Raw genomic sequence first — 15,484 nt, 5'->3', positions numbered from 1 at the left:
TGCATTCTCTTCCGAGTATCAAGTCCATACCTAAGGAGGAAAGGGGGATAAAATCCTAAAATGATATTTTCAAATGTTGCTCTCTCCCCGTTTCGAATCAAAATCCTAGGTATAATCCATGCCGGGTGAATGCGGTTATTAACAATTACGAACATTTAAGCTTGTTTGAAATGAATCAAATAAAATAACAAGTTCTTTTCAAAGAAAAGTAAAGAGTGACATTGAACATCAAAATGAACGGAACTTATTACTGTATATGAGGGAACCACTCCCTCCTCAACCCTTCGCTCCTTATACTAAACTTTGACTTTTTTTCCCAATATTCTAAGAACCACTACCGAAACATAAGGGTCATTTAATTTACCAAAATGTTCTTTTAAAAGACAATTAAGCTTTAGCGTATTAATCTTTAGCCGCTTAAGTTCAGCGTAAAGAGCGAAGGGTAGAGGACAGTGCAGCCCCCTTTATATGCAGAATAATTTCTGTTCATTTTGACTTTTAATGTTATTCTGTGCTTACATATGGAACAAACTGTTTTTAATTTCATTTCTGATCGTTTAATTTAATTTCTGTCGCCCTCATAAACCTTTACTGCTTCTACTTTAAGGTTCCCTGATGTAATAGTTTTTATTGAGATCACTTTCCCCCTTGGGTGTGTTTTTCCTTTTTTTTTTAAATAAGGCAAATTTTCTCAGGCTTGTAGATTTTGATGTGCAACTTTAAACTTGATGAGTTTTAAGTATCTTGAATCATCATAGAGAGCCATTTTTCTTTCTGCATACACTGTTATCAAAATTCAATTTTTTTTAGTTTCTGCTACTATTTGTCTTGGTCACTGCCTACTTACAGTTTGTTATCATGATCTGTTTTCTCAGTAAATTTAATATCATGAAAATTCTTGCTTTAAATGCCTAATACTTTATCTACATGTTATCAAACGTTTTGTTTTTTTCAATAACTATTTTGAATTAGCGAAAGGAAATGGATATTGTTAGAGTTTTTTAGAAGAGGAAGGAGGGTTGGTGCTAGAGCAGGGGATATTATCGTATGTCAACGAAAGTAAAAATTTCTCTCAGATTTACTTCTTTCTCTTTGACAGATTATACGCCTGCAGTTTCCGCAGTTAAGTGCTCGTCGGCTTGGAACAAGAGGCCATTCCATATATCACTATTACGGAATAGCAATCAGGGTGACTTCCCAATACTACGAGCTGAGGTATTCTAAAAACAGTCTTCAAAGGTAAGGTGAATATAGTATACATATATATATATATGGTATATGTATATGCAACTTATTATTAATATATTCAATATATATATATATATATATATATATATATATATATATATATATATATATATATATATATATATATATATATATATATATATATATATATATATATATATATATATATATATATATATATAATTTCAATTAAAATGTATGTCTCAAATAAATTTGTTTTTACTGCTGGTTCCAAATATTCAAAATGTGTTAATTTTCAATAAACACGCAAAATGTTATTAGTTTAAAAATATAGACAATCACAGGAGAAGGCTTGATACATCCCTAAAAGAGGGTGCAATCATGACGAAAATTATACCGAGATCATGGTATCAAGCTGTTGTCCACAACAATATAAATTTTTTTATTTTTCTCCAAATGATCACTTGCGCGGTTGTGTTTTTCCTTATATACAAAATATTGTTTTGAGTTAAAGATTTAACTACAGTGACCTAGAAATGGCGTGTCCGATGACGCTTTTAGAAATTGTCTAAAAGCTATAGTTTCTGATATAGGACCTAATATCAGGGGGTAAAGACCAATGTCAGCGTTTTTTTCATAACCGATATGCTAGAATCCGCCGTACTAAAATCACTAAAGTAAGTATCCACATCTAACGGAGAACGGAATGGCGAAGACGAAATGAAAATGGACATGGCAAAATTTTGTGTATCTCCATCTATTTCTCTGGTTCTAAGAATGAAGAGGTTACTAGTTTACGAAATTCTGGATTAAATATTATAATAGAAAGTGAAGGGTTTAGGGTTAAGATTTGTGCCCGCTCATATTTAGAATAAACCTGAAAATGGTTTTAAAACGGAGAGATACTTAAAAAAAAAAAAAAGAAAAAAAAAAAAAAGCAAAATTAAAACTTTGAAAGAATAGAAATTATTTCATGGGGATCTTCCATCCTTTTCCATATGAGGGTATTTTCCATCCCTCAGTCACCCACTTGCTATGCTAAGGCTTAAACTTTCCCCCTTGTTTCTTAACGACGAATGTCCCTAAACAAAAACAACGTATTAAACGGTTTATTTTATCGTAATACCAGAAAGTGGAGTGGTTATATTCGCATGTGCTTTGAACGATTGGCTTTTTATGGTATTTTTAATCATGTCAGACAAAGGAGTAATATTTACAAATAAAACGAACAGAAATTGTTCTGTATATAAGGGGGTCTGCCTTTCCTCAACACCCCGTTCTTTTTGCTAAAGTTTGATCTTTTGTCCCCAACACTTTGAAAAGGATAGTTGTAACGCAAAGGAACTCATAAATGCTTTCAGCATAACACTAAAATCTTTGCGTAATAAGCGACGGGTTGAGGAGGGGGTGGCTGCCTCATACATAATTTACATAACAATTTCTGTTCATTTTAAGTTTTATTGTCGTTCATTGCTTTCATTAAAAAAAAAAATACTTGTTTTTTGGTCTCATAAAGATTTAATGCTTTACTAGTAAAAACCGCACAAAGAAAGTTTTAACCACCTACATTATTCAAATGAATTTACTGAAAAAAAATTCAAATGAATTTGCTGAAAAAAAATGTGCATTGTCAGTTTAATATACGTATGCTGATATTTATTCCTTAAAATCTTAGTTAATTTTTGATTTCTTAAAGTTATAAAAATGAAAACATTTAAAAGGATTTTTTTCAGTAAAGTACAAATTATATTCTGGCTTTTAGAAAGCATAGGGTTTTAGAACTCTACTCATGTTAATTTCTGCTCGTTTTGAGTTAGACTCTGTTATTCATTTTAATTTCTGTTTGTTTGGGGGGTTTTATTTATTTATTGATACTGATTTGTGGTAATTGTATGCTTGGTAGATTATTTGCTTCTATTTTTGTTCATTTTGGGTTTAATGGAGTTCTTTTCTTTACTTTTTTTTGAAAACTGATTTTGTGGAAAATGTTTTTTTTAATTAGTTTCCGTTCGTTTTGTATTGGCATAGCTTTTTTCAGGAAATGAAACTGAGCTTTTTCTAAAGTTAAACATCCGCCCCTTGCATGAAAACATCAAAAACCCCGTGGGCATAACATGCATCCCTTGCCCCCTAACCTCCGTGGTTTGTTTCAACCCCATAAGCCTTGTTATATGATATATAGATATAGATATATTTCTCACAAAAGCTCCATGGGCCATGGATAATACAAATATAACAAAACGCATAAAACATAATAATAAGTTCAAATACTTTTGAAAATAACTCTACAATAGAAAAGCCTCCCTATATCTCATCCCCAAACTCACAAAATTTTCCAAATTTCTAATATCCACTTTGTAACTACTTCCTATTTTATTTTCTAAACACCTTCTATCTGTGACATCCCTCCTAAAAATTTCCCTTCTAAGAACCTTCAGTTCTTCACAATAAGACAAAATGTTCTAAATTTTCAGACACCCCGCCCATCGGACAAGAGAAGGTACCACTCCGTACCTTAACCCTCCCTAAATAATTTCTTCTCCCCCCCAAGCGGTATAAAATTCGCCCTTACTGATAAGGCTTATTTTAAAGTATAATTTGGGAGCCCAAATTTTAAATATATTTCTTCTCCCTTGGCTTCTTGAATATTTATATATATTCCACGGGACTGGGACTTAACCTTGTCTTGTTGCCAAACCTGGAACTCTTGATCTTGTAGCACTTTTCCCACAGTTTTTGTAATCAATCCTGTTTCAAACCCTGGTCCAATGCCGTCATTCCACCAGCCTGATAGCCCACAATTGTCTGGTATACTCTTAATTTGCACAGGCCAAGAATCTTTTCTTTTATCCAATAACATTTCATTGAAAGCATTTTTGTTAACCGATAATCTGGCATAGCAATAATTTTTTTCCCAATAACCTACCATGCGTATTAACCGTTTATTTCTTAAGCTAAAAAGACCCAGGTCACCCTGATATTAGACTATTTTGAATAGAATGGTTATCTCAAAGTTTCCATTAGATACATTTCGGGACAATACGACGTGTGGGTGTGTGTGTGGGGGGAGGGGGGGGTTGGTGCCCTCCAATCACTTTGTCTCTTGAAAAGAGCACTAGAGCGTTTGATTACCAATCCGTTGAGCCCCCCCGAGGTCTATATGACCTTGCTTTCTATAAAAACCTTATATGCCCCGAGGGCATAACTTAGAACCCTAGCCCTGAGGGCTGGGGTGATTTATTAACCTGAAAGACATAATTTGCAGACCCTTCAAACACATTGAACAAAATGGCTATCTCAAAATTTTGATTGGAAGTGTTTTGGGAAATGATGGGAGTGGGGGGACTTTGCCCTCTGATCACTTTCGAGTAATAAGAAAGGCACTAGTCCTTTCAATTTCTTGTCCTGAAGGCTATGGAGGAAGGATTGTCATCCTCAAATACATAATTTTCAGACCTTTCAACTACTTTAAAGAAAAAGGCCATATTAAAATGTTGATTGGAAATGTTTGGGGAAACGATGGGCATGGGGGGGGGGGGGGAATTCACCCTTCGATCGCTGTTGACTATTAATAAGGGCAATAGCCCTCTCAATTTCCAATCGAATGAGATCTTTTTGAAGTTTTTACGACAACAACTTCTGAAAAAAAACCTTATATGCCCCTAGGGCATAACTAGAATCTTTCGCCCTGGGGGCTGTCGGGGGTTTGTCATCCTTAAAGACATAATTTCCGGACCTTTAAACTACGTTGAACAAAATGACCATCTAAAAATTTGGATTGAATGTATTCGGGGAAACGGTGGGCACGTGAGGGGGGTTAGTTGTCCTCCAATCACTTTTGACTATTAAAAAGGGCACTAGCCGTTTCAATTTCCAATGGAATGAGCCGTTTTTGAAGTTTCTACGACAATACTTTCTATAAAAACTTTATATGCCCCCAGGGAATAGCTTACAACCCCAACCCTTGCCCTGAAGATTGTGGGGGGGGGGGTTGTCATCCTCAAAGACCTTATTTCCAGAACTTTAAACTACGATGAACAAAATGGCTATCTCAAAATTTTGATAGGATGTGCTTGGGGAAATGTTGGGTGTGAAAGGGGGGTTAGTTGCCCTTCAATTTATTTCGACTATTAAAAAGGGCACTAGCCCTTTCAAATTCCAATCGAATGAGCCTTTTTTGAATTTTCTACAACAACGCTTTCTATAAAAACCTTAAATGCCCCCAGGGCATAACCTACAGCCCTTACCGTGAGGGCTGTGGGGGGGTTGTCATCCTCAAAGACCTAATTTCTAGAACTTTCCACTACATTGAACAAAATGGCTATCTCAAAACTTTGATTAGATGTTTGGAGTGTTTGCAGAAATGGTGGGCATTAGAGGGGGGTTAGTTGCCCTCTAATCACTTTCGACTTTTAAAAAGGGCACTAGCCCTTTCAATTTCCAATCGAATGAGCCCTTTCCGAAGTTTTTACGACAAACCTTTCTATGAAAACTTTATATGCCCCCAGTACATAACTTACAAGCCGTGCCTTGCGGGCTGGGGGGGGGGGGGGTCATCCTCAAAGATCTAATTTACAGAACTTTCAACTACATTGAACAAAATGTCAATCTCAAAATTTTCATTGGATGTGTTTTGGGAAATGATGGTCGTGAGAGGGGGGTTAGTTGCCTCCAATCACTTTCGACTATTAAAAAGGGCACTAGCCCTTTGAATTTCTAATTGAATGAGCTTTTTTTGAAGTTTCCACGACAACGCTTGAAACTTGCCCTGAGGCCCCCAGGGTATAACTTACAACCCTTGCCCTGAGGGCTGTGGGGGGGGAAGTGTCCTGCTCAAAGACATAATTTCCAAAACTTTTAACTACATTGAACAAAATGTGTGTCTCAAAATTTTAATTGGATGTGTTTGGAGAAACGGTGGACGTGGAATGGGTGTTAGTTCCCAACAAATCACTTTTGGCTATTAAAAAGGGCACAAGCCCTTCGAATTTCCAATAGAATGAGCCCTTTTCGAAGTTTCTACGACAACTCCTTCGATACGAAGTGCCCTGGTCTAACCCCCCCCCCCCCAAAAAAAAATAATACTTTGTGCCAACATCGTTCTTTACTTATACAGCGCTATTCCGCTGTTTATGATAAGGTCATCAATACCTACCATACCTTTGAAAAATCAAAATATGGACTGGATAAATCGTTGGAAGAAAAGAAGTTTTTGTTCCACCACCTGAACAATTAAAAGAAACAAAGGTTGTCTTTCATTATGACAAAAGACAAGCCAAGGCAAAAGAAGAAGTTTTTGTCCCGCCACCTGAACAATTAAACAATTAAACAATTAAGAAGCAAAGGTGATCGTCAATGCCTTCCATACCTTGTAAAATCAAAAACCTGGACTAATTAAATCGTTGGAAAAAAAAGAAGAAGTTTTTGTCCCACCACCTGAACAATTAAAAGAAACAAAGGCTCAGCAATATGTCTTTCATAACGACAAAAGACAAGCCGAAGCAAAAGTTAAAGGTCCAAATAAAAAAAAGAAGTAATTTTGCAAAGGCACCACTTCTAATTTATGGTCCATTTGGACGTAATTACATCAAGAAAAGGCTCAAATTGTCTGCGTTTAGAATACAAACGACAGTGAGAATCTATATATAGAAGCCTGTCGCGTGCATACAAATTGTCAAGGTAGGTTGAGGAGGGTTAATTAATGTCTAACACCCTAAGCCTTTTTGGAGAGCCAGAAAACATTCCTTCTTTCAGAAATTAAATTAAAAATAACTAGCCTTTTCAACTGAAAATAAGGAGCAACATTAAAACTTAAAACGATCATATATTGTTGCGTACATGAGGAGGTTTCCCCCTCTGCAACACCTCACCTTTCACGCTTAAGTTTATAATACTTTAAAAAAACAACTTCTCGTTGTTCTTAGTAAATGACCCTTGTATTTCAGGAGTCGTTTTTAAAGAATTGGGACAAAATTCAAACTTTGGCATAAAGAACGAGGTGTTTAGGAGGGTGAAAACTCCCTCATATACGTAATAATTTATGTTTCTTTAGGTTTTAATGTTGATCCTTACTATCAGTTAAAAAAATTGTTTTTTATTTGATTTCTGATTGTTTTTAAATAATGCCGGTAAATTCGGCTCCACCTCCACGAAAAACTCCCCCCCCTCTCACGGGAAGATTCTCTAGGCAATTCAATCCCGGTGAAAGTAAACTCTAGACAATTACCCCTAACATTTCCACGCTTAAAATTGAGTCAGCAAAGAAAAAGTAAGACAAATAAAAAGAATTTCGTATAGGAATTCTGGTAAATTCCCCTGTGAAAAATTTCCCCTGAAAAGCTCTTGCAAAATCCCTCCAGCAGAAATTTCCCCACCCTGCATTCAAAAAATATATGGATATTTTCCGCTACCTAATCCTAATTTCCACCAAGCTCGGTTTAAATCCGATGATCTTGATGTTGAGAAACTCTTGATATTTCAGAACAACTAAAAGAAAAATTTTCGTTCACTCAAATCACTGGCTTTGAACTGTAATTTTTTCAGTGTTTTATTGAAACAGTCCGTTTTTCCTTAATTGTAAATAGAAAAACACTGGTATCTAAGAAATTGTCTTTTTTTCTAAGTATCCATGTCTGAATGAAAGCTAATAGCGAGTCGCAACTGCAGGCTATGATTTTATTACGTAAGTAAACCAATACATAGTATTTCGCAAACCACAGGAAAACACAAATGAGAACTACTAAAATACAAAATCAACTAAAAAAAAAGTTACTAACGGAAATTACAAAAATACATAGGAAAAATACATACTAATACCAACTATTTATCATAAGTCCAACGACTGGTCGTGGCCTCCTGCCATGAGCATAACAAGGTAATGATGATCAGACAATGTTTAAGTGCTTTGTATCTATTCTATAATTCATAGCGATTGTTCTAACACTGCTTTGTTAACTGCTAAACCTTAGTTGAATGGAAATGGGACATGTAATTCGCTAAGCTGGATTTGCATTTCAAAAACGATGACGACAAAAACAGGTAGAATCAAATAAATAATGGCGAACAGGTTTCCGGTAACTCGAATATACACAAAGGAGAAGAAGTTTTCCCAAGTTTAAACAAGAAATAGTCGCAACTGCATGTCTATGGTAATTTGTCTAACACCTGTTCAAAAATTTCCATTTTATTTGTCTTTAATCACTAGCTCCAGAAATTAGGGCTGTCTTACTCATCTTTAGATATGCGAGGCGTTTCTGAACCTGTTGATAGCTCAGAAGATAATGTGCAGCTGAGAAAACAGTCTAAGTGCGTTAGTGAGTAGTGTAATCTAACGAGAAACTAAAAAGCATCACGATCGATCTTTTTTCCAAAAAATTATCGTTTTTTTGTAGCATATCATGACAAAGCAAAATGTTTGAGATGTCACTGCTTGGAAAGCTAACAGAATTGATTTCGCTTGCTTTCGCACTGACATCGAAAATCCTTAAATGGTTACGGTTTAAACAATATACGTACAACGTGGCTACTTTTCTTCTAAAAAGTTGGTGGTTGGGAGGAAGGTCATAAAGGGATCACGGCCCCGATTTAGAGCCCCAGCTCTTAGAATGTCATGGGATATAGTCAAACAGTTCGTGGTAACGAGCTGTAAGTAAGGATCGACCCGGCTCAATAGTAACCGAAACTCTAAAAAACGAAATTTTGATATCAGTAGATACATAAAATAAAATTGGATTTTTATACTGACAATGGATTTTTATGACAATTTAATTAAGTTTAGTTTCATCAAGTTTGGTCTTACCCATCGAAAGTTACGAGCCTGAGAAAATTTGCCTTATTTTAAAAAAAATGGGCAAACATCCCCTAAAAGTCATAGAATCTTAATGGAAATCACACCATCAGTTTCAGCGTATCAGAGAACCCTACTGTAGAGGTTTCAAGCTCCTATTCTGAAAAATGCGGAATTTTTGTATTTTTTGCCAGAAGAATAGATCACGGGTGCGTGTTTATTTGTTTAATTGTTTCTTTTTTTTCCCAGGGGTGATCGTATCGACCCAGTGGTCCTAGAATATCATGATCGGGCTCATTTGAATGACAATTAAAAGTTTTAGTGCCCTTTTTAAGTGACCAAAAAGATTGGATGGCAGCCTGGCCCCTCCCCCTTTTTCCCAAAATCGCCCGATCAAAATTCTGAGATAGCCATTTTGTTCAGCATGGTCAAAAATATGATAACCATGGCTTTGAGGATGACTTAATCCCCCGCAGTCCCCGGGGAAGGGCTGCAAGTTACGAACTTTGCCCAATGTTCACGGGGGTTACGTGGGAGGATCTTTTCATGGGGGAAGGGACGTAGCTATGAATGAAGCGCCGGATTTCGCAGCATTATTTAAACAACGATCAGAAATTAAATAAAAAAACAAGTTTTTCAGCTAAAAGTGAGGAGCAACATCAAAACTTAAAGGAAAAAAAAATTATTACGTAGATGAGGGGGTTCGCCCCCTTGTAAATACCTCGCTCTTTACGCTAAAGTTTTTTTTCAGTACTTTCATAAGAGCTATTTATTCTAATTAAACGGCCTTTGGGATTAAGGGATCATTCTTAGAGAATTGGAACAAAATTCGAACTGTAACGTAAAGAGTGAGGTATGGACTAGGGTTCGGACCCCCTAATATACTTAATAAAAATATACCAATACTTAAGTTCGTTACATAAGTTAATACGTAAGATACGCATATTTGTTACTAATAAAAACGTTCGTAAATAAATTTAAAAGTTCTATTCCCCTTTCTAAGTAATAAAAAAAAATTGGAGGGCAACTAGGCCCCCTCCTCCACCCTCTTTTCTTAAATCGTCTGATCAAAATTTTAAAAAAGCCATTTAGCCAAAAAAAAAAGTAAAATTAATATGCAAATTTCGTTTTAATTATTCATGTACGGTGAGCCAAAATCAAAACCTGCATTAATTAAAATACGCTCAGAAATTAAATACAAAAACAAGTTTTTTTAACGTAAAGTAATGAGCGAGATTAAAATTTAAAACGAACACAAATTATTCCGTATATGAAAGGGCTGTCCCCTCCTCAACGCCTCGCTCTTTACGCTAAAGTTTGACTCTTTCTCATAACTCAATTTTTTTAAACAATAAAAAACTTTAGCGTAAAGAGCGAGGTGTTGAGGAGGAGACAGCCCCTTTCATATACGGAATAATTTCTGTTCTTTTTAAGTTTTAATGTCCCTCCTTTCTTTAAGTTAAAAAAAAAACTTTTTTTTTAATTGAATCCTTTAAAAGGCACACTTATAGAACCTTCCAACCATTTTGGGCAAAATGTCCATGTAAATTTTAGTCTGATGCCACTTGGTTTACAATGGTAGCTGAGGAGAAATGGTCATAGAAGGGGGATTGGTAACCCTCCAGTCACTTCTAACCCTTAAAATGGACACAACAACTGTCAGTTTCCGATTGAATAATAACTCTCAAGTTTTTACGACAATCACTTTTATACAAACTGTTCGGAGAATAAAAACAAAACACTGGAAACGCATTACTCTTACTCGATGCTTATTCTCCACGTTTAATTCCCACCCTTGAAAATTCCTCCGAGAGGGAGACCTATTCCCCTCAAGTAAATTTGGCCTTTAAAAAAGACACAAGAACATTCAACTTTCAATCGAATGGTCCCTGTTCCAAGTTTCTAAAATAGCCCTTTCCATTTAAATGGGTGAGAAAGGTTTTCAGAACTTTTCTGGCCTTCCTTTGGACTGCAATTTGAGGGGATGAAATATTTTTTTTTAGTTTTTTTCCTATTATTTTGGGGCTCCCCTAGCCCAAAGTTTCATTTAAGTTTCAGGCTAATCGAAAAATTTGACACCTTTTTGCGGCTCCTTTGTCAGAGGAGGGACAAATTTCAAAGGAATCAATCCTTTGAAGAATCTTTTGTACATTAGCCCCCTAGGCCCAAGGACTTACGGCTGTAAGTTTCAAATTGTATCAGGAAAAAAGCTTTTGTGGCTCATTCCGGGCCCCTTAACCCTTCTCCCATCCTACGGCAAAGTTTAAATTATCTTTTTGACCAAGAAAGTAATCCCTGAAAGTTTCACGCCACTGAACTCCCAAGATCAATCATGTCCCTTTTTTCCACTTTAAAATATATCTGTAAAGAATGACAGTGAGTATATTTACGGCCCTTATCCTAGGAACTCTGGGGGCTACGTCATCCTTGGGTGCAATTTTTTTTTAATATTTTCATCTATTCTAGATGAAATGGGTACCCTGAAATGTTGATCAGATTACCTAAGGGGTTGCAAAAGGACAGATATAAAAAACGATTCTGGGACAGGGGCCGGTTGCTCTCTAATCATTTTTGACTTTTAAAAAGGCACTAGAACCCTCAATTCCATTCATATTTGCACCCTCCAAGGATTCTATTACCGTGATCGGTTGAGGAGGAGAGTTAACTCTCCAAAACGGGATAAATATCTTCTCTTTTTAGGGTTTAGTTTTGCTCTTTACTTTCATAATAGAGGCGTAGACCAGAAATATCAAGAGGGACTAGATATCTATTTCCACCCCCCTTCCCTAGAACCATCTCTATATTTATCTGAAGACATGAAAGCCTAACTGAGGTATCCCCCCCCCCCCCACACCTACAAAATGATCCTCCTTCATAATACCTGATGCGCACTTACCTATCATTATAGGCAATTATATGAAATGCGAAGCATATTAGCTTAGTTAAATGAAGCTTTAAAATAAATGTCAGAAACATTTTTCTGCAATAAGAAGGGATGTATCACCCTGCAGCACCCTTATTCAGGCTTAGTCTAAATGAAGTGATATGAGTGATGAATTCCCACCCACCCCCTCCTATCTGGAGTAAATTCCTTCTCGTTTAAGGGTTTAATGTTACTCTTTACTGCCATAATAATGACGCAGACAGAAATACTTACGGATATCAAGAGGGATTATATATCTATTTCTAAATGACCCATCGCCCCTTTTTCAATATAGCTTATGTATAATTATACACTTCCTTTTGTTCTATTTATTTTTCTTAATGTACCATTGGCTGCTGAATATTACATTTGGAGAGTTTTCTAAGGTGGAATTGTAGGGGGGGGGGGGGATTTTCCAGTTGGAATTTTTTTGAGAAAATAAGCCTGACGTCCTCTAAATAATAAAAAAAAATAAAAATTCCGTCCTCTAAAAATAAAATTTGTGCCGAACTCAAAAAATTGGGTGAAGAAAAAGTTCAATGTAAAGAAGTGCTTGCTTGCTTGTTTTTTTGTTTTTTTTAATATTCTTTAAAAAAGTACGGTAATAACACTATATTTTTTAGATTTTTTGTCTGTATTTTTGGGAAAATATTACAAAGAATTATGCAAAGGTATTGCAGGAAATAAAACTATTCAAAATTCATTGCAATTTCATGTTACTCGTTTCATTTTATGATTCAATCAGTCGATTCTAGTCTTTTTATTCATCAATTATATAAGACTGTTTCAAATGCGGAGGTGAAAAGTGCATAACAAGGAGCTTGGTCATGACAAAATTGTAGTTAATAATAATTTGTCAGCGGTGGTGACACCATCATTACAAAATTTAGATTCCTGATACTATTAGTCCTTAAATTTAGGGTCTAAATGCAAATACAGTCCTGCCACAAATTTTTCCAAAGAGCCATTAATCCTAGTTGAATGTTTTTGACGCTTTTAACAATGATCTATTCATACATCAGTCTCAGTTTTTTTTTTTTTCAAGTGCAGGAGGATGGACTCTCGAGCAATTCAGCACTCTTCATTTACTTCCCGTTCTGGACCTTCAAACATGAAACATTCAGTGGCCACAAATTCGGGTGCTGGTACTAGTGGTGAGTAATTTTTGTCCTTTTTCATTCTTGCCGAAGATCAAGAGGGCTCCTTGAAAAAACTTGTATGCTTACTCTTGGTACATTCATATCTACTAATTGATATGAGTAACCCGAATGTCGTCCGGATAAATAAAATTCTGAGCTTGTGGCTATACTGACCACAGTATCATTTTTTTTTTTTTATCTAAAGTTGGTCAATAAGACCCACTACTACATGTTTGTCACAGGGTTAAACTGCCCGAAACTAACTTATTGATGAACACTAGGCCTACTCGAGGCTCTTGCTACTCAACGTTAGAGAAAGGAGCCAACCCAAATGCAATGAATCATAGGTGCGTAACAATCTTAGATTTTGCTAAGATAATTTCTTAAGCCTGAAGAAGAGAGGCGGTAGTTCTCTCGAAATATTCGCTTTGTACATTTCTTCAGTATTTTCGTTTGGCCTTTATTACGTCATTTATGGTTATACGAGAAAAATCTATCCCTTTGTATCTTTTCAACATATTGTAACCGGTAACCTTTTCAATATGATTATAATAACTTTATATTCGTTTTTTATTATAAATGATGAGCCAATAGTTTGTTGTGTGTGTTATCGTCCTCCAAGTGGAAGCGCAAAATGGTATACTGAAATTTTACAGGAATGTCTTGATATATTGTCGCGTAAATGCCGTAAGTCTATCATTATGGGTGATTTCAATGTTAATACATCTTTACTGCGTAACTGTAGTACGAATAATTTACATACTTATGACGTAGCATCGGAAATGCTGTAAACATTCTTAGCCACCGGATGTCTCCCTGCATGTCGTATACCGACTAGAGTTACCGAAACTTCCCAGTATCATATTGACAAAAAAAACAAAACAAATACTATGGAAGTAATTAATGGTACAACCATACCCCCTTAGTATGCAAATATATAGCCCAAATTCTATATTTTTCAATCAATTATGTGACATGTAGTTGATTTTACCAGTTTCATTTTCGTCACAGTTGATTCAATTTATAGTTACACAGGCTGAAACAACTGACACCAGGATTGCCACCGTTAGTGATTTTTAACCAAATTTGGTGGTTTTGGTACTCTCTTGGTGTTTTTTTCGTGTTTTTCTTAACCTGGTGATTTTTTTGCATCAGCAAAGATAATCAGAGAACACGGATTCAATTGGGGAAGTCAAACCAGATATTGCTTACGTAGCGTTTTGGTTACCTGACTGACTGATCGTTTCTCAAATAATAAGCTGTGCAAAAATGTGGGTCGATCCTAGTTTCTTGGTGTATAAAGAGAGAAAGGTTAAGGTGGCTAGAACACGTTCTGTGAATGGAGGATGATAGATTGCTTAAGATCATCCTTGTAGGGGAATATGATTACAAACAGGAAAAAGCCTACGGCTTTTCCTTTTTTGAAATAGTAAGAGACGAACCTCAAACAAACAAGTAGCTAACTAAGTCCAATATATGCAATGGTTTGTTATTCCAATGATTGTATTTTAATGTAATTAACGAATATGAATAAGATAATCATCTATATAAGGATTCCTATTATTACTTCAGTTACTAAGGGCTACTGTTCGTTTCTTAATGTAATTCAAGCCTCACCCGGGGCAACTCTCTCTGTTAATTTTAAATGGATGATGTTGGGTTCTAGGAAAGTAAGGTTTTATTGCAAACTTTTAGTCTTTTAGTAGTATTCAGTTCTTATGGGCTTTACTGTCCGTTCTTTACTGTAAACTTATGCATGATCTGTTCTCTGTCTAATCTGATCTGTTCTCTGTCTGATCTGATCTGTTATCGGTCTGATCTGATTTGTTCTCGGTCTGATCTGATCTTTTCTTTGTTTGATGTAAAATTACAAACCATGTGCCCGCCATTTGCCCGTGCCCCAGCCATTTAAACATTATAAGTGCGTCCGTAGGTCAGTGGTGTAAGATCGCCAAGCTTTCGGTTCCTTAAACAGTTCCGTAAAAACCAGCTTTGTCTAGCTGTCAACTTTGATGTGTTCTATGACGTATTAAAAATATAATTGGCATCACTTTTATTTGGTTATGACAGGTTAATAAAGCCAATAAAGGGCTGAGCTTCCTTACTTTCTTTTTTTGGCAGAGAATTAACTTCAAAAAAGCAACAGAAAGTGGAACAAGAAGAACAAGGTATTGAAAAGGGATTTGATTGCCATCTATGTCTTCTTGTAGTAAAACAAAAACAGAAAGTGAAGACAATCTTAACAGTGAAAGCAGCTCAAATTCGACGAAATCAATTAGCAAATGTGATCCAATTAATGGTCCAGCCTCAGCTTTGGCTCATATTTGTGATGGCCCCTTTCAACAAAGAGACTTGATTTTACCTCAGAACAACGGGAGAAAATTCGGACCAGAATCATCAGAATTTTCAGACAAACTTAAAACACAT

At 35.7% G+C, this 15,484-nt stretch overlaps 1 protein-coding gene across 8 annotated transcripts in view; it reads left to right on the top strand.

Annotated features, from left to right (window-relative positions):
- Positions 1-15,484, top strand: part of LOC148952917 (uncharacterized) — a 189,538-nt gene that overhangs the window by 20,628 nt on the left and 153,426 nt on the right. For all 8 annotated transcript variants that reach the window (XM_089088164.1, XM_089088161.1, XM_089088159.1 and 5 more), the window contains 2 exons: positions 1,100-1,239; positions 12,969-13,072. In XM_089088164.1, the coding sequence (XP_088944290.1) occupies positions 1,100-1,239; positions 12,969-13,072 (244 nt within the window). The remainder of the gene's footprint in view (positions 1-1,099; positions 1,240-12,968; positions 13,073-15,484) is intronic.

The sequence above is a fragment of the Artemia sp. Qi Xiang Cuo genome, chromosome 4 (genome assembly GCF_049724085.1).
Source record: "Artemia sp. Qi Xiang Cuo chromosome 4, ASM4972408v1, whole genome shotgun sequence".
NCBI lineage: Eukaryota > Metazoa > Arthropoda > Branchiopoda > Anostraca > Artemiidae > Artemia > Artemia sp. Qi Xiang Cuo.
This window is presented reverse-complemented; position numbering and strand designations above follow the sequence as displayed.